At 35.0% G+C, this 23,611-nt stretch overlaps 3 protein-coding genes across 3 annotated transcripts; 1 reads left to right on the top strand and 2 right to left on the bottom strand.

Moving 5' to 3' along the window:
- Positions 1 to 567: 567 nt before the first annotated feature.
- LOC11417612 (D-cysteine desulfhydrase 2, mitochondrial) lies at positions 568 to 5,137 on the bottom strand. Its single transcript, XM_003601828.4, has 7 exons — positions 5,050 to 5,137; positions 4,673 to 4,975; positions 4,039 to 4,081; positions 3,568 to 3,912; positions 2,511 to 2,640; positions 2,197 to 2,370; positions 568 to 1,083 (listed from the first exon to the last, which is right to left on the bottom strand). The coding sequence occupies exons 1-7, from the start codon at positions 5,080 to 5,082 to the stop codon at positions 831 to 833; spliced, it is 1,281 nt and encodes a 426-aa protein (XP_003601876.2). The 5' UTR covers positions 5,083 to 5,137; the 3' UTR covers positions 568 to 830.
- A 135-nt stretch (positions 5,138 to 5,272) lies between these two features.
- On the top strand, positions 5,273 to 12,044 carry LOC11422176 (protein SDA1 homolog). The gene is made up of 15 exons (XM_003601827.4): positions 5,273 to 5,715; positions 5,800 to 5,976; positions 6,457 to 6,581; positions 6,675 to 6,810; positions 8,587 to 8,736; positions 8,840 to 8,893; positions 9,030 to 9,125; positions 9,210 to 9,269; positions 9,429 to 9,503; positions 9,609 to 9,662; positions 9,986 to 10,087; positions 10,186 to 10,818; positions 10,899 to 11,015; positions 11,130 to 11,237; positions 11,655 to 12,044. The coding sequence occupies exons 1-15, from the start codon at positions 5,314 to 5,316 to the stop codon at positions 11,802 to 11,804; spliced, it is 2,439 nt and encodes an 812-aa protein (XP_003601875.1). The 5' UTR covers positions 5,273 to 5,313; the 3' UTR covers positions 11,805 to 12,044.
- A 1,871-nt stretch (positions 12,045 to 13,915) lies between these two features.
- LOC11416111 (oxysterol-binding protein-related protein 1D) lies at positions 13,916 to 22,244 on the bottom strand. The gene is made up of 9 exons (XM_003601826.4): positions 21,819 to 22,244; positions 21,097 to 21,681; positions 19,527 to 19,883; positions 18,484 to 18,571; positions 17,696 to 18,165; positions 15,905 to 16,060; positions 15,436 to 15,744; positions 14,510 to 14,854; positions 13,916 to 14,324 (listed from the first exon to the last, which is right to left on the bottom strand). The coding sequence occupies exons 2-9, from the start codon at positions 21,637 to 21,639 to the stop codon at positions 14,142 to 14,144; spliced, it is 2,451 nt and encodes an 816-aa protein (XP_003601874.1). The 5' UTR covers positions 21,640 to 21,681; positions 21,819 to 22,244; the 3' UTR covers positions 13,916 to 14,141.
- Between the last annotated feature and the right edge of the window lie 1,367 nt (positions 22,245 to 23,611).

The raw sequence follows: 23,611 nt of genomic DNA, 5'->3' as shown, positions 1-23,611 counted from the left end.
TTTTGAGGGGATTATTGAGCAATCATCAAACATAGTATGCTTCACATTAAGAATTTAAGCCTTGTTTGGATAACAACTTATTTGCAGCTTATAGTACAAGCGTGTATCATGATAAGTGTTTTATCTATATGTACGTGCTTCATGGAATGGATAATACATGTAGAATATCCATTACTATTTTCATTCTGCATTCTCTTCCAATTTAGCATCAAAGGTCCTTATATAATGTAAGAAAGGAAACAAAAGAAAAACAATTAATGAGCTAAGTTTAACTTGAAAATTTTAAATTATTTGTTAAAATACCAAGCACGTTTTTTTATATCAAACATGTTTTTTCAATAGACTAAAAGTATACCATTGAATTCGATATATGACACATTCTTTCAGGGAGGACAATATTGCAGTGTAGAATATTTAATCATGGAAATTGAGAAAAATGAATTTCAATCATACCCTGCGTAACATTGACAAAACTGCAGATGAATGAAGCAAATAGTATTGCATATATCAAGAGGGCAAAGTTGTGGCTCCCAACCATGACGACTTTACCATTTTCAAATAAACAAGTTTAAAATAAGTGAAGTCGTGGATACTAAATACTACAAAGTCATGAATGTATCTACAATAAATAAGTAAATAAATAAAAGTAAGTTGTGGAATGTATCCACAACTTTGTCAAAAATAAATAAAAAACAAAAGGAATGGTGTGGATCACAGCCACGACTTAACCAGTGCCCCGGGGGCACTAGTTAACATTTCCCATAAAAAAATAACCCAAAACTGTAAATTCCAAAAGAAATTACACTATTTGGGTAAAGAAAATTAAAACATCATTTTCTAACAATGATTGAATCATTTTTGAGCATGCCAAAATAATTTTTGTACCTCTGTGCCAACCCAAACAAGCCCAATGTGCCTCCAGTGTGAAGCATCACAACTTCTGCTCTTCCTTCATTCTCTTCGCTAGAAAGAAGCATTGCCGCTTCCCAAGCAGCTAATGTGTAGACAGGATCCACTAGAATACCAGTTTGCTGGGCAATTTGCTGACATACTACCATTTCCCCATCCAAAATATTGCCAAATCTAGAAAAAGAGACCAACTATTAGTGTTCGTTCCATACAGTTCCTTGCAATTACTTTATCAAGCTGATACAAAGAGGTTGCACAAGAACTAAGTCACCTAGTTATTGTTACCAACAGGACGGCGTAAGTGTAAATTTTATAAGTTACTGTCTTAGCAGCTAACATTAGCAATCACTTGTACTTTTTGAAAAAGGCATTTTTTTTAAAAGCGTAATATGCTGACGGTTACGCACTTCTTACTATTTCACTAAAGGTATTATGATCACTTCTGAGAGGGGAAGTTGATATAAATATAAAAGAAGGCTGTGTTACAATAGTAATGATGGCACACCTCTTCCATGTTTGCCTTCACATCTTAAACTTCTATATGTACTATAGAAAGCCTGACTCACGAGCATTCATTATTAAAGGATGTGCTTCACATGTAAGCATAAAAAATGCACACCTTCTAGCATCCTAGCAGATCATAAAAAACTAAGCCAATGGAGAAGATGCATTCAACAGTGCAATACAAAATGTAACAAGGAGGAACAAGTTTAAAAGAACCTATTTGAGGACACGACTACGAGTTCCTTACAACCAAAGCAGGGTTGAAAGTAAAGAAAGTGGGGAAGTAAACCTGTCTTTACACTATCATTTTTTGTTTGGGCACTCCTTTCCCCTGCCCCAACTAAAAAAATTATGTTTCTGAAAGCGCATCCAGGTCACATAAATTGTCCGGATGCATACATCCGCACTGATGTCGGGGGTAGAGAAAATAGCCCCCTTTTTGTTTGCGCTTTTTTATAGGGCCTATTGGACTCCAATGTGAGACAGAAAGAATTGCATCAGGTGCTGGACCTAAGTCCAAAGAAAGAAGGTGGGGATAGAGTATAGTTAGTTTGTGACATGATCATTAGTATTAGTATAGCAGGAAAGAAGAGGATATTGTGTCAGGGAGGGGATTTGGGAGTAAGGAAGGTTTGACTTTGAGGAGAGAACTACACTCTGAAGGAGCCATTGACTCATTGGAGGTATCTTTTTTTGATATATAGCTCTAACAATCTAGTTCCTGCGAAGTCTGTGGCATCTTCATACCATAAAAAAAAAAAAAAAAAAACTTTAACATCTTACTTTCTTGGATGGTCACGTTCCACCCAGTGCACAATCCCATCATCTTTGTTTACATCGTGGTCAATGAACTCAACATTAAAATGCTTATTGAATTCAGAAATCAAGCGCTTTTCCTGTTTTCGGTACCCATCAATTTTATCAGCCAGCATGACTGCATATACCTCCCATGGGAGTCTGCACGGAAGCAACAAATAAGATTACTAAGATTTCATATAGCATTTTCAAATAAGGTTAAAAACCCAACATGAATAGTAGCAGTAAAACATTTTAAAAATACTTTTAACAAAATTAGCATGCTACAAACTGAACCGCACCCTAAGCAAAGCGCTGCAAGTCCTATACCAACTGCTGTTGTGCCAGTACCAGCATCCACAACAAACTTCATGGCCCTTTGTTTCCCAAGTAAATGATTCTGTGACAAGTATTGCACTAACCGAATAATACCTATACAAAGAAATAACACTTTCATAAAGTTCTTGCCACATCAAACCATTAAAGTTAACTGAATTTCAGCGCCAATTTGTAGAATTAAATAAAATTAATAATCTGAATATTTTTAACTGATTGATAAGTTACTAGTTACTAGGTACAGGCTCCTACTCTTAATAAATGATAATCAAGAAAAAGGAAATAAAGCTTGCCCTCGCAATTACGCATTATCATGGTGATACATACAGAATAAGAGAAAAGATTGAAATATTATATTCTAACAAAACTGTTCCAATTACAACAATATATATCAAACAGTAGTTTTAAGAAGAAAAGGTTGTCAGGATGTAAGGTTCTTGAAAAGTAAGGTGACAAATAGACAAGACAATGTGACGAAAAACTAAATTATATGCAAATGATAATGCATATACATGTCAAACATAAGAATTGCTACACAATTCACATTATTACAAGCACAAATGCATATGAATTTTCAACCAAACGATTGGACTCAAGTGGTTAATAAGATTTAGTTAAGAGCGGATCGTTTAGGAGAACCCGGGTTCGAATCCTGACTGAAACGATCTTTAGTCAGGCTTAACTTGCCTCTCCCAGCCAAACTCCAGATTAACAGGGGCCCTTTCCACTGGGAACCAGAGGGCTAATACCAAAAATATGAATTTATTGTTCTTTTAAACCTGTTCAATAATATCTTTCATATATGGTATGTAAATGAGATGCTTGGTTCTTATTGATAATTCTAACCTCACTTATATATTAAATTTTCTAATTAAATACAGATAACTTTATCTAGGAAAATCATATGAGCAGTAAGCACCACTATCACTTGATCAAGCCCTCGTATCAAGATTTTTACCTAGTAAAGAGAAAATGTTCCCAAAGATATGCTTTGTTGTTTTTCAAACTCCAATTTCCCATTACCTAATAGAGCAACAGAATCACCAGCCCCTTCATTGACAATTAAAATCTTTTGAAGATGGTTTCCCTCACTTCGACTAGCATCCGTTTGCATAAAATTTGAAGTAGACAATTCGTTTGTTGAAGAAGCTTGAATGATATCACTGAACCATAGAACAGAACCGCTGTTTCCGGCCACTGACTCGGCATAGTTCTTTAGCATTTCTTCCCTGTTGGCGTAAACATTTCTTGGAACATATGTGACATTTCCGTATATTGTAGACATCAAGTTATAGCCAGTTAAGATTTCAGGCTGCTCTCCTCGTAGAAGCAAATGTGACACAATTCCTCTCTCAGCACACAGAACAGCTGCAAAAGTAGTCAAACCATTATACGACAAGTAGTATTAACTATTAAGAATTAAACATAATTTACAGAAAAAGTACGCTTTGAAAAGTGAACATAATTTTCACCATAACTCAGAAAATCACCTACCGATAGCAGCTGTGTGAGCACTCTGACAACCTCCACAAGTAACCTAGAAAATATTGTTGCTGAATGTTATTTGATCTTGGAAATCCTAAAATCAAGTTCATTGTGTGACAGAAAAATCACTAGGATGATGAGGAACAAACTAAAGGACACTAAGTAGTAGTAACCCCCCTCCTTTACACCTTGAGCTTCGAAGATAAGCAGATACATATTGAACACTAACAAGAAAATCTGACACCACTTCAGTTGTTTATGGCAAATACTAAATTTTGAAATTAACAAGGTATCAAGTGTTTTAGTCTCCCGTAAAAGTTAACTCACTTTTTAATGCTAAAGCAGTGGAGAAACAGGAATTAGAAGGATTCATTAATAGATATAATAAGAATTACTGTAAGAAAGAAAATTTCAAAACCAAGATTGTGAGATTAATACTATGCTCGAAAGGAATCCTGATTTTACTGAAAACCCTTTTGATTCTTGACTGATAATGAGTTAAAAGGCTTAAATTTTGGGACCAAGTATATGAAATCTGGCAATGTTAACAGTTTAAGATAAAGAAATTGACATAAGCCAATAAAATGAGCTACTAAAGAATACTAAACATTGTTGTAAAGTAATAAGTTGAAGGATAATTTACCACATCAGTGACTGAATAATCATGAAGCAAGGGAAGTAATCCATCCAATTTTCTTGCTTTATTACCATTAATCACCGGGTGCAACAAATCATCGCGCACCAAATAAAAGCTTTTCCTTTGTTTATCAATTTCAACATTGCCATTACGAAAATCTGGATTTGTGTTCAATAGAAAATTACGAGCTCCCAATCCATGTTGATGAATAACTTGATGAATTTTAGTTTCAGGGTTTGGCAATGTCCATGTTCTGTTGAGTAACTTTTCCATAGACTCCTCACTTAGGAGTTTTGGTTTTAAAATTACCTATCAAAGGAAAGGGTTACATTAAAAGCTTTAATTCTAGTTCTAGCTATAATAAACATAGTGAGAAAGCGAACCTGAAAAGCGCTTGAACGAATCGCGTTTCTCATTTTACATGTGCAATTAAATGGATAATGGTGGTATTATTTGAATTTATTTATTATTATACACAGAAAGGCAATGAGGGGGGGCATAAAGAGCAATTTTCTTCCCAATTGTCTTGGGCTTTATTTTGTACCGCCAACCCGACCCAGCCCATGGTAGTTACTGATTAGGTTAGATTTAAGAGCATAACAGAAAATCAGAGTGCAAAACACTCTCTTCTCTGCACAAACAACACCATGAAACGTAGCCATGCCGCGACGGAGTCATTTCTCCCCTCCGGTCTAAAATCCGAAAAGCTCAGCCTCCCATCACTTCAATCAAAGATGAAATGCGACCCTGAAGGCTACGAATCCGAACTCCTCTTAATCCGCAGCCAATTCAACTCCTCCCTTGAACTCTTCCAACAACAATCCGCCATGAACTTCACTTCCATTTCCGGCATCTCCAACGATCCCACCGTCGCCAAAGATCTCGCTGATAAAGCCATGTTCCTCTCTCATCTCACCTCCTTTTACCCTCAACACCTCTCTCAATTCCCTAACAAACTCGCTGAGTTGCTTCGTTGCGCTGCTCGAACACTTCCTTCTGGGCTTCGTAACGATTTAGCCAATTCTCTTATCCTTCTTGTTAATCGAGAGGTTTGTGTTTTTCGTTGTTCAGTTTCTTATGTGATTGGAAATGGAAATTTGACTATTGGTTTCATTTTTATGTGGATTTTGCAGATTGTTACTATTAAAGATACGCTTTCGTTGTTTATGGAGCTTCAAACGTTAGGTGATAAAAAGCTGAGGGAGTTGACGTTTGCGCACGTTGTTAAAAGCATAAAACGTATGAACCAAAAACATAAGGATGAAGCCAAAAACCGTGCCCTTCAGAACATTCTTTTTGTCATGTTGCAGGTTTGTCAATGTTTCTACGTTGTTTTTTTGCACTTTTCGGACCGAGAAAGAGGAACTGCTTGACTTTGCATATTAGAACTCATTTAAGCTCGATTCTTTTTTTTTTTAATAGCATTGTGTTGTGTTTTTTAATTTCAATTAGTTCGTAAGGATTCTGTTTTGTGCTTGCTTGGTTTAGATTAGTTTTTAACTTCTATGCACTGACAGTGTACAACTTTGTTACATATGTATCCAATCAAATCAAAACACTGATATTTATGGAGATTTTTTAGGAGCTAAACCTATAAAAATAGCACAATGGTGTGATTTCATTGGATGCACTATGCACATGTAAAAATTAGTGCATAGAAATTAATCTCTCTGGTTTTTGTGCTTTTCTGGCCGTTAAATTTTGATTACAAGTTGTTTAATAAAACACAAGATGAGTTAATAGAAACACAGATTTCTAAGTAAGTGAATGGTTTTGTAAAATTTGAATAGCAAGAGGATGAAGACCGGGCCAAGAGGGCGCTTGTGACACTTTGTGAGCTTCACAAGAGACGAACATGGTTTGATGAGAGAACAGCAAATGCAATTTGCACTGCTTCCTTCCATCCATCGTCAAGGTTTGTTTTTTCTTTTGTTTGCTTTCGTGTACTGTTGAGTTTTTATTTATTTTTAAATATCAAGCCTAAATATTATATTCATGTCTCTTTCAGAATCATGATATCAACATTATGCTTTCTGCTTGATTATGAGAAGATTGAAAACTACCAAGATAGTGATGATGAAAGCAGTGATGAGGAAGCAACCGAATCACCTCAAGTTATTCTTAGAAGGGAGACGGTTTACAAGGTGAGAGGATTGTCTGATAAACATTGAAATTGAATTAAAACTGTGTTATTCTTTTAATTATTAGCTAAATTTGCTGTCGTATTTTTTTCCTTTCTAAACTCAAACTGAACAGTAGATATAAGTTGATATGAATGATATTGGCATTGATTATCTAAGGTTATATTTAGGAGTTCTGAAGAGGGTGGGGTTGGGTGAAATTTTGATGCAGCGGAAAGGTAATAAGTATAGTAATGGAGTTTTGGAGAGAATTCATTGATTCATTACTGAATATCACTCTTTTTTTTTTTGTAAATTTAGAGCTGTGCCCTTATTTTTTTGGAAGTGCTAAATGGCAGTTACTGCAGTGAAGTTGATTTCAAGTTTAAATGTCAATACTCCTCTTGTAAACTACTAACGACTATGTGAGTTCATAAATAATGCAACAATGATCAGATCTACAGTCTAAAATAAGATAAAAGTTATAATTAATTATTTAGAATATGACTTACAAGTTATAAGATGAGAATTCAGATCTAAGGCAGACTATACTTTTTGACTTCCATATTTAACTTCGCACAGGCACAGATATTGAGCATGCTTTAACGCCTCGGTGAACAGAATACATAGCACACAATCATGCATGAAAATTTGAGATAAATACAATTTAGCCAAAATTTTCAAGGCACAAACTTTTAGAGCCCCCTTAAATTAGCAAATAAGCAAGTGCCGAGTTAGCATTGCTAGAAGCTTTAGTATTAGGAGAAAGAATTTGGGGCTGAGGGGGTGTTAGTTTGTGATGATTAATATCGGATGATGTGGCATTCTGTTATATCATTTGGGTAGTATAGGGGAATATTCAGCTGATTGATTAGATATATGGGAAAAGAGTAGCGTTCTTGAGGGGATTGACAGAGAGCCATCTTCATCTGAAGTCATATCCATTTGAGTTGAATGTTACCATGAGCATTATGTAATTACGTTCTATTCACTTAGGCTTTGTTTGTGAGTTTGGAGGGAAAGGGAGGGGATGGCTTTGGGGAAAAAAGGAAGGAGCGCGTGGAAGAAATAGAGGACTTCGGGAGAGGAGGGCTTTGGTGGGTTTTATTTTTCTTCATACTTAATATAAAATCCTCCTAATTTTGGGGAACTCAAATTGTATTGGAGGAGGACTTTAGAGGGTTTATATGAATTCTTCAAATTCAATCTATGTTATTATAATATTCTTAAAATTAAAATTATATTAATCATAAACATTAACTTATCATTCTATTAAAAAAAAAAAAAAAAACTCTTTCAAAAATTGTGAAAGATTTCTCCAATTTCCCCTGTATTTCCCACCTCCCAAAGCCCTCCCCTTGCCTCCATACTCCCAAACAAAGCCTTGGGGTCTATCTTTGGGTTTCTGTTAAATTGCGTTCTCTAGTCCGGTATCAGACACATATATAGAGATTGAACCCTTTAGTGCAGGATAACATCAAACAAGATAACTTCAATTAACAAGAAATGCTTGGTAACGACAACTATCACTTATATGAGGAAAAAATGTTTGACAGGAAGAGAATTCAGCTCAAATGGAGATTATGCTTTCTCGACTTTCATACTTGACTGAATTTCTCCCTGCTTTACTCCCTCCATCCAAACTCAGCCCCAAGTTCCTTTTGTACTTGCACTCATTCATAGGAGATAAGGATGTTAGGAACATTGCAATATGTTTAAGATTGTTTTATACTTTCATTGATAAATTTTGCAAATTGAACTTAGTTATCAGTAACATGGGTCATTCTTACAAAATTTTAGGCAAGCCACCAAGGTACATCAGCTAGCAAAAAGAAAAAGAAAAGGCAATTAGACCGCATAATACGTAACATGAAAAAGAAAGAGCGCGGATCATCTGAAAGGAAGAGTAACATCTATTACTCACCACTCAACCATCTGAAAGATCCACAGGTTTGTAAATTTTTGTATCATAATATCATATATACATTTCCTGTTCGCATTTTGTTGCATTTTACTCTGTCCAATCAACATCTTGATTCCATGTGATCTGCAGGGTTTTGTGGAGAAGCTGTTCTCACGTCTGCAGAAATGCAATGAACGATTTGAGGTACATGTTAGTTAAAACCAAAGCAACATGCCTAAATTATTGTAAATGAAAACTTCTATTTCCTTTTGAAATCTTCCAATGATTATTGAAGACTCCATATTTACTGGTTTGTACAATTACGCTTTCAAAATTTTAGGTCAAGATGATGATGTTGAAAGTGATAGCTCGAACAATTGGGCTTCACCAGTTAATGTTGTTAAACTTTTACCCTTATCTTCAGAAATATATCCAGGTATCATTAGTTAAATTTAATAAACTTTGGTATTCTATAAATATTTGAAGTGTGACAATTGTAATATATGTATTTTGCAACCAGCCCCATCAACGAGACGTTACAAATTTGATTGCAGCAGCGGTTCAGGCTTGCCATGATATGGTACTGCATATTGTGATTTCTCTTAACCAGATTTGTTTTTACTTTTTATAGTTAGTAGTTTTTCTTTCATAATTTGATTCTTAAGTATTTTGAAGTATGCTGTTTTGTTTTGTTTTTCTTTGAATCCTATTTCATTCAAGGTGTTATTTTTGGATGCAGGTTCCTCCTGATGCAGTTGAACCCTTGTTCAAACAAATTGTAAATCAATTTGTACATGACCGCTCACGTCCAGAGGTCTTTATTTGAATCTGCTTATCATTTGATATAGTGCTGCGGACTTTTTATTATGACAGGAGTGCTCAACTTTGATTTGCTGATGAGTTTGGTTGATATGTTTAGGCTATCACTGTTGGAATAAATGCAGTCAGGGAGATATGCCTGCGTATGCCACTGGTAAGTACTGAAATTTTCTGGTCGTTGGACATATGTGCATTTTGCTGATATATGTTCTGACAAAATATATCTTGCGCATCCAACAAGGGTTGGTTTTAGCTAGTAGGATTGAACTAAGCTGACTAAAAGTCCTGGTCTTGAGTTTGATTCCTAAATGTGTTCCTTCATTGGTAGATCATCCATGAGTACTTTGTTTAGTATGCTTGTGGCGTGGTCCTTGGAACGGGATAACTCCCATGCTTAAAACTTATATCCTGTGTTTTCTGTTAACTTCATAAACTCCTTCCTTTGTCTTATGTTGATATTTTGATTGTGGACTGTAGTTAATGAGTGAAGACCTACTTCAAGACCTTGCTCTATATAAGAAGTCACATGAGAAAGGAGTTTCAATAGCAGCTCGATCTCTGATTACATTATTCCGAGAGGTGATTACTGTAACTCTTTTGTGTGGGGGGTGTGCTAAAGCACAATAGCACTCTCTCATGCTCATTTTACACACTTGATTAATGTTGTTTGTTTGCAGGTTTGCCCTTCACTGCTAATTAAGAAGGACCGAGGGAGGCCTACTGACCCCAAGGCAAAACCAAAGGCTTATGGAGAAGTCAATGTTGCGGCTGACGTTCCTGGTGCTGAGTTGTTACAGATTATTGATGATGATGTTGAGCAGGAGAGTTCTCATTCTGATGACTGTGGTTCAGACAATGCGCAGGAAGATGATCAGGTAAGTTTAAATTCTGATGATGACAACCAGCTAGGCAGTGATAATACCGGAAGTGATGATGATGAAGCCGAAGATCATGATGGTGTATCAGACGATGAAAACGATAGAAGTTCTGATTACGAAACCAGTGGTGATGATGCTGATAATGTTGAAGACGAGGGGGATGATCTAGAAGACAGTGAAGAGGATGGTGGGATTTCGGAACATGAAGGAGATGGTGATCTGCATATTCTTGGAAGTGTGGATACAAAAACTACGTTGAAAGACTTGGCAAAAAAGAGGAAGTTTAGCGATTTCAATGATCAACTTACAGCTGCAGATTCAAGTCTCCGGGCTTTGAAGAAGTTGGCAGGGACAACAATGGAGAATGCCCTGCCAGAAAATGAAGATGGAATTCTTTCCAATGCAGACTTTCAGAGGATCAAGGAACTAAAGGTTTGTTCACCTCTTATTCAGTAAGCTAAATTTATAACTTTTGTAACTTTTATGTTGAATTTGTTTACTTCAATTTATAGGCCAAAAACGAAGCAAGAACTGCATTAGCACAGCATGGGCTTTTAAAGTCATCAACAAATAAGATTCCAAGCTCTGATCAACTAGGTTTAAAGCGAGTGGATGGTTCCATGCTTGAAGTAAGTAGCTCTGACTTGTTTAAATTGATCTCTAGATGATCTTTATCTTCAATCCATGACAAAAAGAGAAAACAAGGGCAATCAAATTTACTTATTTATGTGCGCTCCTTCTAGGCTCATGTAAAGAAAAAGCTTAACAAGGAGGAGAGGTTGGCGATGGTTAGAGCAGGGAGGGAGGAAAGAGGACAGTACCATGCTCGAGCAGCTGTAAAACAGAGAAAGGTATGTTAGTTGCTCTTGCTCATTTTTAAAAATATTTAAATCTGTGCATCTTTGCATTTTTAATTGTATTCCTTATGGATTTTTTACGAGTTTGAATTGTATTTACCCAAAACATGACACCTAGAATTTCTCCACAACCCAGTGAAGTGATTCTCCAAATATAACAGTGTGGCAATGCTTTTCTTGTACATGTATATGTGCGAGAAAAAAACCAAATTGACAAACAGAGCCACACTATTAAAACCAGTCAGTTGATCAAAATGTTAAATTCAATGAAGTTTCTTGTTATCAAATATAAAGTATGTAGTTCATGTCTGATTTTGAAAGAACGACTATATGTCTACACGAACATCTTATTGCTGCTGCATGATTACACTCTAATCCAATGGATGTGTATATTTTTTTTGTATTGAACAGACGGGTGGTCTAAGTAACAAACAAAAGGAACACAAGAAACAAATGCCGATGGTTGCAAAGAGAAAGAAGGTGGCAAGAACTAAGATAGAGAAAAGGATAAAACAGTCGCGGTCTGGTAAACAACAACGTGGGAGGAAAGCGTGGAAATAGGGAGCAACAAATACGGGGCAGTGTTGCATCATAACCTGATTCTTTTTGTTCTTAGAATGTACAATTAGTCTGTTTTTTCCGGACCTCTATTTTATGTTAAGCCAACTGCAATCAACGAGATGCTGCTTGATTTTTTATTTTATTTTTATATTAAATTTTGATTGTGTAATTTTGATGCTGCTTGTTTCACTCATTACTTTCTGAAACCTTCTATTTAATGGCAACACAGTTTAGTTGAAATACCTTGTAGTTATCCAGTCCCTCAACGAAAAAAAGAAGCATACTTCATTGAAATATTTTCGTGTTAACGATTCCATTTGTAGAGAGGTAACATAAAAATAAGATGAAAACTTGGGTGCATTTTTTGTGTGGTTATTCACATAAATTACTTTTAACTACCGATGATTGTTTAAATTCACAATTTTTTCAAAGTTTAGAAAGTGAATTTTATGTAAAAATAAACAAACATACGAAAAACATTTAAAGAAATGCAACTAATTTTTTTTTAAGGTCATTTTGCTGGTCCTTTAATTTCTAAATTTAATTTAATTCAAAGTAGATAGATAGTCTTTGACTGTAAAATAGATTAAACGAAAAAGAAACTCAAATAAGTATAAGATTTGTCTAAGAGTGTGTTTGGATGGGGAAATGTTTTAATGTGAATTCTATTGTTTGAATTCAACTCAAAGTAGTTGAATTCCCACAAAACATTACATTCGCTCAAAACATTTCTTCATCCAAACACACTCTAAGAATTACTCCAACAGTGTCGCAAGAAACAATTACGTAAGTACAAAAATAAAGGGGGAAAAATTAACATCATAAGATGGAAAACTCAATCCAAGCCTACGGATTACTCCACCATGAATGAAAATAAAATAAAAAAAATAGTGTGAGACCTATGAGACTATATTTGTTTCAAGTTAAAAAATAAAATAATTTTTTTTGACTACATTTGGAATAAATTGAACCCACATTTTACAAACATAAATTTGATTAAAAATGAATTTAGTGTAATATTTTCTCCAAACATTGTTTGAATTAAAAGTTTCCATGTTAGTATTGCCTGAAACGCAAGCAGATATTTTTTTTAGAAACTAACGAATAAGAAAAAGGAATAGAGCAAGAAAACAAAAAGCGAAAGCCAGTAAGAAAATCCTTGTTACAAACGGCAATTTATCAAACATAACCCTCTGTCACAAACGCAAATAAGATATCCTAATTGGCCATGAAACCAGTACATTGATTTACTTCTAAGAGTGTGTTTCAACTAGATATTCTAATTTCTAATAATATGGCAAAGTGGTGTAAAGAGACCATGGGAGCATTAATCAAAGAAATGGTGTTCAAAGAATCAAAATAACAAATCACATTTATGAGCCTCTATGCAAAGCAAGATGCAAGTTAAAGAAAATAGCCAAAAGTTATGCATGGTGGAATGAGGATGTTCGGGTGGCTATATTGGCCATGAAAAGTGCAGGTAGATTTGATCTTGTACTTTTACTTTTTTCATGATAAATCAAAATACTTCATTTCCTATTGTCATGTTCATTATAAATTTTTTCTTTCTCGTAAATATCATTCATGTGCAATTTTGATCAACTTGTATTCAAGTAAAATTTATCTTTCTCGTAAATAAACATTCAAAGAATCAAGTGTTAAATTAAATTTATATTATCTAATATACATTTGAGAAATAACTATTCAAACATAAATCAATAGTAACATTTTTAACCAAAGGATATTCGCAGAAAAACGCATTCATAGGATCTTTTACATTATACTATTTGACAATTGAAATTAGTTATGTAGAAATTATGCATAAAATTTAATTCATATACAGTCATCAATCAATCATAATAGTAAAATCATCAAAATCATTTTACCTTTTACACTGAGTATGAAAATCGAACATTTTTATATAGCATTTATCTCAACAGAAGTCTAGATAGGCATGGAAATTTGTACTTTTTTGGCTATATTGTAAATAAGTAGTAAAATCTTGTCTAAATCTATAGAAAATGAGTATCAAAGAAATAATATTTTTTTCCAAACTTCTCTATATCCGTAAAAATCGAGTTCCAGAACGAATGATGTGACCCGTAGGGAGGTGCATTTTTAACGAGCCATAAGTATTGGATAAATTGTAAATTAACATAGGCTGATTTCAAGTATTTCCCCCAAAATGCGAAGATGTGAGACAAATTGCCGGAAATGCGCAGCCAGAAGAAATTTCAATACACTATCTGGAAGAATTTTTTTTATATATATAACTTACAGCCTACATCCAAATGGACATATAGCAAAAAAACGAGAGCCACAAAGGAAAACCAGTGTTCAGTAGGATACAATCTCTTCAGAACATGAAGGCAAATCACAGCCTTGTCCGAATATATCAGAGATTCCATCCCAATTGTTCTTTTCTCTTGCCTCCCAATAGCCACCCATGTATCGGTAAGAACCATCATCATGCTTCTTAAACCATCTGGGCTGCCATCCTCTTTCTTGCATCTTTCTTGCCTGAATTATGAATATGGATCAAGCATAAGTTACACGAATACAAAACCTAGTAAATATTTTGACATGCCAATTTAAGGGGGGAAAGAAAACTGGTCAGCAACCTAGAAAAGATATAGGAAAAAAACTGATGGCATATCCACACACACAGATTTGAAGGACAAAAAGCTGAGCTGTAGGTTAATTACCTGTCTCTGTAACTGTTCAAGCCTTAGTTTCTCTGCATTTGCATATTCATACTCTCCATTTTCCAAATGTCTTTGATCTGGTCTCAACCTTGAGTCGGTTGGAGGCAACTTCACCAATAAACCAGGCATTATTTCATTCAAGGAAATTGCGAAGGGAGAGAGGTTGTATCTTGTCTTGGGGACATAGTTGTCCTTTTCCCACAATAATGCAGCTTCTGTCATAGGATCATAACCTTTGGGCTTTGTAGTTGGATCCCCGAGTACATAATACATTGCTTCATCCCACTTCCCAATTAACATTGCTACCTTCTCTCCAGTTCTGTTGTCTTGAACAAACCCATGGACCTGATTGATATATGATTAAAATAACAAAACTCCGAACAAAGAAATGAGAGGAGGCAAAACTAGTTTAAACTAATACAACAGAATAGCAGGAATATAAATTTTGGTGCTATAAACTTCCATAATAATGGAATCAATTATAAGCAACCTTACCTTACAAAATCTAACCCTAACGGCTAAACCATAAAAGGAATACAAATTCTAGCGATGAAATTTTTTAAGATTTCATTTCGCTGTTACATTGACAATTACAACAGCAGTAGTTTGCTTTCACTCTATTCACTGTTTTCAAACATTTATGTACAAGAAACAAAGTGAAAAGATTGTGACATATCTGTAATAGTGAAGACAAAAATGATTTTCGAATCAAATAAACACTGCTTTATTTGCCATATCATTAAAAATAGAACATCGATAGGAATTTAGTAAACAATGTTGGGAGATAAAGTAGCGAGGAAAAAAAAGAAAGATGTTTTGAAAAATAATATAAAGAGGAAAGAACAATATATTTAATCAAAATAAAGTTTATTGATAATCAAAGGGAAGTTGCAGTCTCTATGTCCAAGTTGTATACACAATTCTACCTGATGTGGATTACGGTCTATGATAGATTGCTCTTTGAACTTAAGTTTGCAAGAGTAGTTTCCGCTGCCCTTGATGTGCATAGTACCATAGTGGTCACAATAAATTTTACCTAGTATAATATTGTATATGGAAGTAGTGACCTTACTCCACTGAAATGTTTCACCATCCTCAAACTGTAGGGTGAGAACACCCACAGGATCTAACTGAATAGAACGCCCCCAGAACTTTCCTTTCAAATTGGAGTCTGCCCAGAACTTCCATCCTCTTCCCTCACAGTGACAAGCAACAACCATTGGATGATGACTAACCTGCAGCCAGCTTCTTGTTAGATGATATTAGCAGCATTAGATAGACATCAATTACAGCTATTTTAGATTCAATGGATAGGTAATAATGAAACAGTTAATTTATGACTTCTCTTATCTTATTGCTATGTTTTCCTGAAAATTTGAAGAAAAATCCGGTTACCTTCTCTGAAAAAAATTTAACTCCTTTATCTGGATAGTCAGCTTCGTAAGTCTCCCCAAGCAGAGGGTTGAAAGGTTTACACTGTCGACCTTCGGTGGACGCATAGCCGGACACAGCAAAAGCTGCAATATTTAGAATTCTCATCAATTCATTCCCCTGCACCATGCAAAAGCTTGATTAAAGTTGTAATTTTCAAACAAGCTAAGAATATAAAAATAAAACATATCAATCAACCACTTTTACTTTTATAGGAAATCAAGCATGTGCTATAAAAAAAACAAAAAATCAAACATGCACATGACAGCTGAATATTCTCTTTCAACGATTATAGAATTTAAATGATACTACATTATTTGACATCAAACTAAATCGTAAAGTCCCTAGCAAAGAATAGGGCTCGCAATCCTATGAAAAGCAGTATAAGAGACTGTCTAGAACCATGTGTACTAACGCCTCTAAAGATCAATGTGGCACATCGTGTCAGTGTCAACTGTCAAGTTAGTTCTACGGTACTAGTTAAAGCAATATGTAACTAACTGAAGTTGTTTAAAATTTCATCAAGTATTTGTAAAGCAAGTCCACCAGCATTTACAAGCCTGCCTGAGATATGTCTGCCTCATTTTCCAATTAATGAAATCTCCCGAACCTGGGGAACTGATTACCTAATGTAATGCAACTGAACAATACCAACAAACCCTTATTCTACACATCTGAGCAACATTAGAATTAGAATAACATCTAATTGTAATTAACTTTGATGAGTGTGAATGAGGGTGCAATGTCAGAAAAAAAAAACAAATATTAAGTTCCAATTTCCAAGCATTATACTAGTAGTTTATCTATGACTAGGGAGCTTGGTTGTAATATTTGAAACACCTTATCATAACCTTATATTTTTAGTTTAAATTTCTCCAGAAATCCCATCATGTCCAAATTCATAATTTATCTGGCCATGCAAACAAGCTAAGTAATGACATCAAAACCTACAGCTTTTACTTAGAAAAGTATCCATAATTTACAAATACCCTTAATTTAGTCAAGAAAACCTTAAACCAAACCCATTAATCCCTACTGTTTCAGTTGTCTTATCGCAGCCCAGAAGTATTTTAAATCTATAACCACTGACATCTATCTAATAAAAACTCAACTCCAAGAAAGGCTTTCAGAGCAGTAAAAAGAATAACAAGAAATACAAAGTAAAATGTACTCCCACCGCCCCACAATGAGTGAATCTTATGGAGACAAATTTCTTTTGCAAAGTCTCACTCATTGTGGGACAAAGGAAGTATATTTTAATCCATGGTTGAAATTCATCCAAGTGTCGATTTTAATTCCAGACTGACATTAATATTAAAAAAAAGCTTGAATATTATATTCAATCACTTCACTTTCAATCTCGTGGTTGAAATTTTGAGACAAATTCAAGATTTTTCAAATATTAGCGTCTATATAACTGGCAAATCTTGACAATGGTATTAGAAAGCAATTCATTAGAGAGAGGGAGATTTAGAAACACAAGACAAAAGTGGAAAATATATTGGCAAAATAATTTGGTAAAAAATAGCACAGATTTGATGGCCCTAAATACTAGATGGACGAATTACCAGAACAATACTTTACAACATGTTGAACAAGTGGAAACTATCACGCTACATGAAATTATGAATTTTTTTTAAGTAGTGATTTCCTTAAGTTTAACCGAACATATTATCTACCTTGACAAAATGAACCTAGGAGATCATGCTTTTAAAACTGCTTTGTGACAAAAGAAAGCACAGCTGAGGACCTGACCTGCTTTCCCCATTCCAATGCTCTATCAACTAGGTTTGAGTACTCGAGGTCTTCAAAACACTTTTGCAATGAAGAGAGTGGTTCATTAAAATAAACAGGGAGACAAACTCCAGAAAGATCCTTCCCAATATTGTCTTTAATAATTGACCACAGGCCAACAGGTTTCTCTTTCTCTTTTGGTTCTGGTAAATTATCCCTTCTTTTGACATAAGGATAGCTTATATCTTTGATTGCCATCTCAAACCCATGCAAACCATCATGGAGAATATAATCTCTATCATATATACTGGCACTTCCTGTACCTTCTCTACTTCGATAGGAAGCACTTCTTAGGGCGTCTGAATATAACGTCTCATTTGTATCAAAATATGTTCCATCTTCATCATCTGTTTCAGCATCTGCTCCATCTTGACTTTCATTATCTACTACTGAATCTGTAGCACTGCCTTCCGACATAACAGAATAGAAATCTGATACACAAGTGGTCAAATCAAGGAGTAAGATGACTGCCACCAACATAGAAACTTCAAAACAATCAGTTGATAGCTTCATACAGGCTACAACTACCCAGAGGTCAACCATGTAGGAACTTGGAAGAAAAAATAACTTCTAGAATATAAATATTTCAATCCCAGATTAACATAAATATTGAAAATTCTTGATTTATAATACATGACCACAATAAACGCAACTATCTAAAATGGTGTTCATATTGACTTCTATGCAAGTATATATTTTAATGACAGTTCAAGGCAAAAGACATGTCAGGATATTAACACCGCACTCACCACTATATCTTCTATTCCCTTGTGTGCAATATGACTCACGTTCCTTTGTTTCATCTACTACAGTAGTTTCCAACTCTATTTTCTCCGTCTGCATTAATTTTTTAAGAGAAAATCAAGACAAGAACTTCATCTTTTAACAAGGCACTGACACAGCATATACAGGATCATAATGGACGTAAATTGAATAACTTCCATTAAAAATATCATATCAACAGTATTTACTGATTCAGTATGGCCACAAATCAAAGTGCAAGAATGCTAAAGGGAAAAATATATTCTAGTTTGTATTACTATAAAGTGTAATTCAGTGCTGTTTTCCTCTCAGTAATAATATCAATACAATGGTTGACCTAGGGACAAGAAAAATCTAAAGACCGTCTCTTTTATAGGACCCACTTAAAATTTTCTACTGCATTAATTGCTTCCTTGCCTAAATACTCCTAATTATTTTACATCTTTTTTTGAACCAATAAGTAAGCAAACAATACTATGAAGGGTAAAGTTACGAAAACAATACAATATCAATAATTATAATCAAATTTAATGCAGCTATCAGCTTTCTCGACTCTTGTTCTTGTAGTCAACGAAGTCCTACGTTTAGGGATAGAGGTAGTAATCCAGATGAGGGATGAGCATATATATCCATGAAATGTCATCGAAAGAAACATTACTTTTCACTATTTAGGGAGGTTCCGACAAGATACTATAATCCTACAATACTCTTTATGAAGCAAAGAATATCAGCTTCATCTTAAAATCCTTTCACACTTGAATTTCCTAAAACACTAGAAGGCTCGTGTAGAATTGAAAGTCGGGTAAAAGTGTAAGACTCCATGCTTCTAACAATAGGTTATCAATAATCGCAGTTAAATTTGAAATCTTAATCCAAACTAGGTGAGCTACTGCTAGGGAAAATTAAAAACCAAATGTGCAAAAAAAGTGATTCTGCAGCCAGGTCAGAAAACCATTATCTTGTTATAACCGTCCACAGCAGAAATGCATATTATGAATCAGAATTGTGTAAAGAAAGGGAAGATCAATACCTCCAGTTGTTTTAAGGTGTCCAACAACATAACATGTTTCTGCTGAAGAAACTTCAACTTGCCTTGAAGATATGAGACTTCCGAGAGCATAATAGACTCGCAGTCATTAATGATTTCTTCATTTATGCCTTCCTGTGACAATCTGGATCGCAGCTTCTCTGTCGAAACTACAATATCTTCTGGAGTTGCAAGATCGCTGCTTGTCAGAGCCCTGGGAAAAAGATCTTTCGCGGACTGCAGGGCTTCAATCCACATGGCTCTGTCTTCTCTAGATACACACCTCAAATGAAGAGTTTTTGTCCCAGTAAATACGGAAAGCCGCTTGTCATCAGACTTGCTGAAGCGAACAGAAGAAACCTGCAAACAAACATAATTAGATTTGGCACTCACGGGAATTGACAAGCAAGGAAAGTTTACATTTAAAAACGAAAGAAAACAAAAGCACACTCATGGTAGATTTTATCTACGATAAAATGCAAGTGTAAAGGATATAATCACAATCCTCATAAGTCATAACTATTTCTACAAATGTGGTTTCAGCAGCAGTTGGTGAAGACGCTGAAGAACCCAATATTTCAACAACCCATATCCTTCATTTAACACAAACATCAGGAATATGTCGTAAACAAGCAAGGATGGTTTGGTACATATTTCAATTTTCAAATACATCACTACTTGGTTGTGGTAAAAAAAAATGACAATCCAACCGCAGGGAGAGTATGTATGTTAAACATATTTCAAAGTAAATGCATTTTTTTTAACTGCAAAATGAATATTATATGAATGAATGAGAGAAGTACAATTAGCGCTTGTCCCACCAAACGGGGAGAAGTGCAAGGGGTACTCGACCCACCAAACAACGAACACTACCGACTAAAAAATAATACAAAGAAGAGGGTTGGAGAACCATTCATAATACAAGCAAGGACCCCCTTTTTTTCTAGCAAGAAACCACTTCCAAGAGATAACTTCAATATCATTTACTAAATCTTCCATACTTGCATCCTTTCCCAAAAAAAAATTCTACCATTTCTTGCCTCCCAAAATTGTACTACATATCATTTTGATTTCAGAGTTAGTAAAGTTTTGAGGAGTATTATTTTATCAAAGCCCTGAACTATCATGTTTTTTGTAATTAGGTCCTTTAGATCCTTTAATTACATGTTGAATAAAAATTGACTAAAGGTTGACTAAAAATTGACTAAGAAAAGGACCAAATAAAGTTAATGTTTACATGCAAATACAATAGCAAAAGCGATGTATGCGAGTCAGTCTAGAGATTGTTCATCTAATACCCTGCATTAATTAGCATACCAACGAAATTATCTCAGTCCTCTTACCTCACAGCCCTTCACCCATTACACTTCATACATATATGACCTACGGCATGTTTGGATAATAGTTTGATCCAACACAAAATCACTTTTACATGAACAAATTCAAACATAAATTACTATAAATTTAACTCACTTTCAAGCTGATTTTACATAATCAATTCACGCAAACATACACTATAAGATTCTATCAAGTACCCTATGAATCAGCATCTAGTATTGATAGAAGAACAAACCTTCAAATGTATCTCACCAAAGGGCTTGCATTGCTTAGTAGCTCCACCTCCAACTACTCCATTACCTCGATTCACGTTCCAATTCGCCTTCTTCACAAACTTCGCCGACTCCTCACCGATCACCCTAACACTCCTATCCTTAGCAGGACTCATCAAGATCTTATCCGGTCCATGAATCTTATAATAAGAAAGCACACCATCTTCCAGCACAAACCACCTCGACCTCCAACCTTTACCATAATTCACCCACTTGTACAATATCCCCGCCACACTCCCAGCTACACCACCACCATTCAACACCTTCGAATCACGAACTTCATTCACAGCATCATCTTCATCATGATTCAAACCAGCCGAAGAGGATTTCACCGAATCCCCTGCTAACGATGAATCATGAGTTGAAAAACTCGATTTAGAAGCACAGTTCACAGTTCTGATCGATGAATCTAACCCTAATTGACACTGAGAGTTTGACTTGGACACCACCGGAGTACTCCGGTCTCGATCGATCGAAACCGGAGCAATGCAGCATAAAGGATTCATTGCTCACTCATCGGAAAATCTCCGATCCGCGACTGTTATACTCTGAAAAGAGATTCAGATTAAAAAATTTGAGATGTGAAAGAAATGAAATGAAACGAAACGGTTGCGTTTTAATGAAATGAATGATGAATAAAGAAAGAAATAGTGTTAAAGTTAAGATGAGAAAGAAAGTGATGTACAGTTGTTATTGTTGTTATGGCAGGCTATAAAGGAACTGAACCACTGCCTACACATACATCCATTTAAGGCACCATACTCTCTCAGCAGTACATGCTTGCCTGCCACTCTGTATTCTCTCTCTCTATAACTCTACTACTATGTCATCATGCATTTTAATAAATGTTACTGGTGTAGTAGTAATTGTTTTCGTTACGTTACCATTCAATTTTAATGAACTATGGAAGTTTCATTTTGATTTCAGAGTTAGTAAAGTTTTGAGGAGTATTTTTGTTTCTTTCTTTCACTGTGGAGAAGTGGCGAAGGGAGAGAGGACATTATAGTGTAAGGGGACAGCTAACGTGCGCACTTATGCACGGGTAGTGATTGAAGGGAGAGAGTAGGGAAGGGTGTTTTGGTGGATTGGGATTATGTCAATTTGATGGCGAGAAAGTTATCAGTGACTATAGGAGCAAACCAAATAAATTAGAGATATAAATAAGACTAGAGTGAGCAATAAAGTAAAACGATCCACATAAACTTGCAGTGATTTTCTTCCTTTAAAGTAGCAGATTCGGATCTTTCGATTGGATGAGGAGGAAAACGACGCAATTTTTGTATGATCACAAGAACAAATATATAGTGTTTGGACAAATGTAAAAAATGATTTGTCACATGAGCTTAACTCAGTTGATAAGAACAATGCATAATATATACAAGGTTTGAGGTTCGATACCCGGACACCACCAAAACAAAATGTAAAAAATGATTTTTCTAATATTAATAAACAATCTTAGATTTTGAAGATATTTATATAGTTGTGCATGTTTGTCTATACATTATATATTTGATCTTCTCATCATCCAAAACTTGCTCAAAAAAGAATTACGATCTTCTCCCAATAAAAATTGCTCATTCTCAATCAAACTTTTAAAAATTACTCATGCGTGAGTTAGTTCACGCTGCCTGAATTAACTCGCACTGAATCAAATATGTATTTAGTCATCTTAAGTTTAGCTCAGTTGTTATAAACAATGCATAATATATGCAAGGTCCGATGGTTCAAACCTCGGCCACCACAAAAAAAAAAATTACATAATTGATCTTGTGACAATTCAAAACTTGTTCGAAAAACGTCTCTTTTTTCTTTGGGCCAGGCCCATTTGCTATGATGAGAAATATTACGTATGAAATGACGTTTAAGTACATATGTGTCTCCTATTGATAGCGATGGGAGTAAGGGTGTTTGGGTAATTTCGTAAGAATGAAAGTGATTGTTGAACGATGGATTTGGGTGGGATTCGTTACTTTTGTTGGTTGTAAATAAAAACGATGGTGATTTGTGTGATGGTATGTTTGGGTTTATTCAATGGTTTATATATCCATCATATCAAATCATAGAATATACAGCATTGTTTAGAGTTGACTATGATAATCTGATCCAATAACAGTCATTGGATTTAATGACTTTTGGACCCCTACCTACACAAATTGAATTGCTTATTGCTTTTTGCAACTTTTGAACAGCACAATCTCGTTTGGGAGTGGGGCCATGAGTGAAAACCGGTGGAGGATATTAGATGCACTTTAACTGCTCCACCTGATAGCAGTAACTAGACCAAACCAGTCCTATCAGACCGAATTAAATTAAGAGCAATGTTATTTGAACAATTATTTTTTGTGACAACATTTTGGACAATTAAATTATACAAAGAAATTTAGGTAGTGGTACAAAAATCATCTGAGTTCTTCATTTTTTCTTCGAGAATGTTGAAAATTGTAGAGAAAGAGAGGGAGAGCTTTATGTTTTAGTGAG

The sequence above is a fragment of the Medicago truncatula genome, chromosome 3 (genome assembly GCF_003473485.1).
Source record: "Medicago truncatula cultivar Jemalong A17 chromosome 3, MtrunA17r5.0-ANR, whole genome shotgun sequence".
Taxonomy (NCBI): Eukaryota; Viridiplantae; Streptophyta; class Magnoliopsida; order Fabales; family Fabaceae; genus Medicago; species Medicago truncatula.
Note: the sequence above shows the minus strand (reverse complement) of the source record. Positions and strands in the feature narration are given on the sequence as shown.

Coding starts and splice junctions, on each gene's coding strand:
- LOC11417612 (XM_003601828.4), bottom strand. CDS start 5,082: ATGAGAAACGCGATTCGTTCAAGCGCTTTTCAG. Junction 2,641..3,567: donor TGATTCTGTTGCTCTATTAG/GTAATGGGAAAT, acceptor TTCTTTGTATAG/GTATTATTCGGTTAGTGCAA. Junction 1,084..2,196: donor GAACGTGACCATCCAAGAAA/GTAAGATGTTAA, acceptor CTCTTTTTCTAG/ATTTGGCAATATTTTGGATG.
- LOC11422176 (XM_003601827.4), top strand. CDS start 5,314: ATGAAACGTAGCCATGCCGCGACGGAGTCATTTCTCCCCTCCGGTCTA. Junction 8,737..8,839: donor ACCATCTGAAAGATCCACAG/GTTTGTAAATTT, acceptor TGTGATCTGCAG/GGTTTTGTGGAGAAGCTGTT. Junction 9,663..9,985: donor TATGCCTGCGTATGCCACTG/GTAAGTACTGAA, acceptor TGTGGACTGTAG/TTAATGAGTGAAGACCTACT.
- LOC11416111 (XM_003601826.4), bottom strand. CDS start 21,639: ATGAATCCTTTATGCTGCATTGCTCCGGTTTCGATCGATCGAGACCGG. Junction 18,572..19,526: donor ACACCTTAAAACAACTGGAG/GTATTGATCTTC, acceptor AAATTAATGCAG/ACGGAGAAAATAGAGTTGGA. Junction 16,061..17,695: donor CATTGGAATGGGGAAAGCAG/GTCAGGTCCTCA, acceptor TGCATGGTGCAG/GGGAATGAATTGATGAGAAT.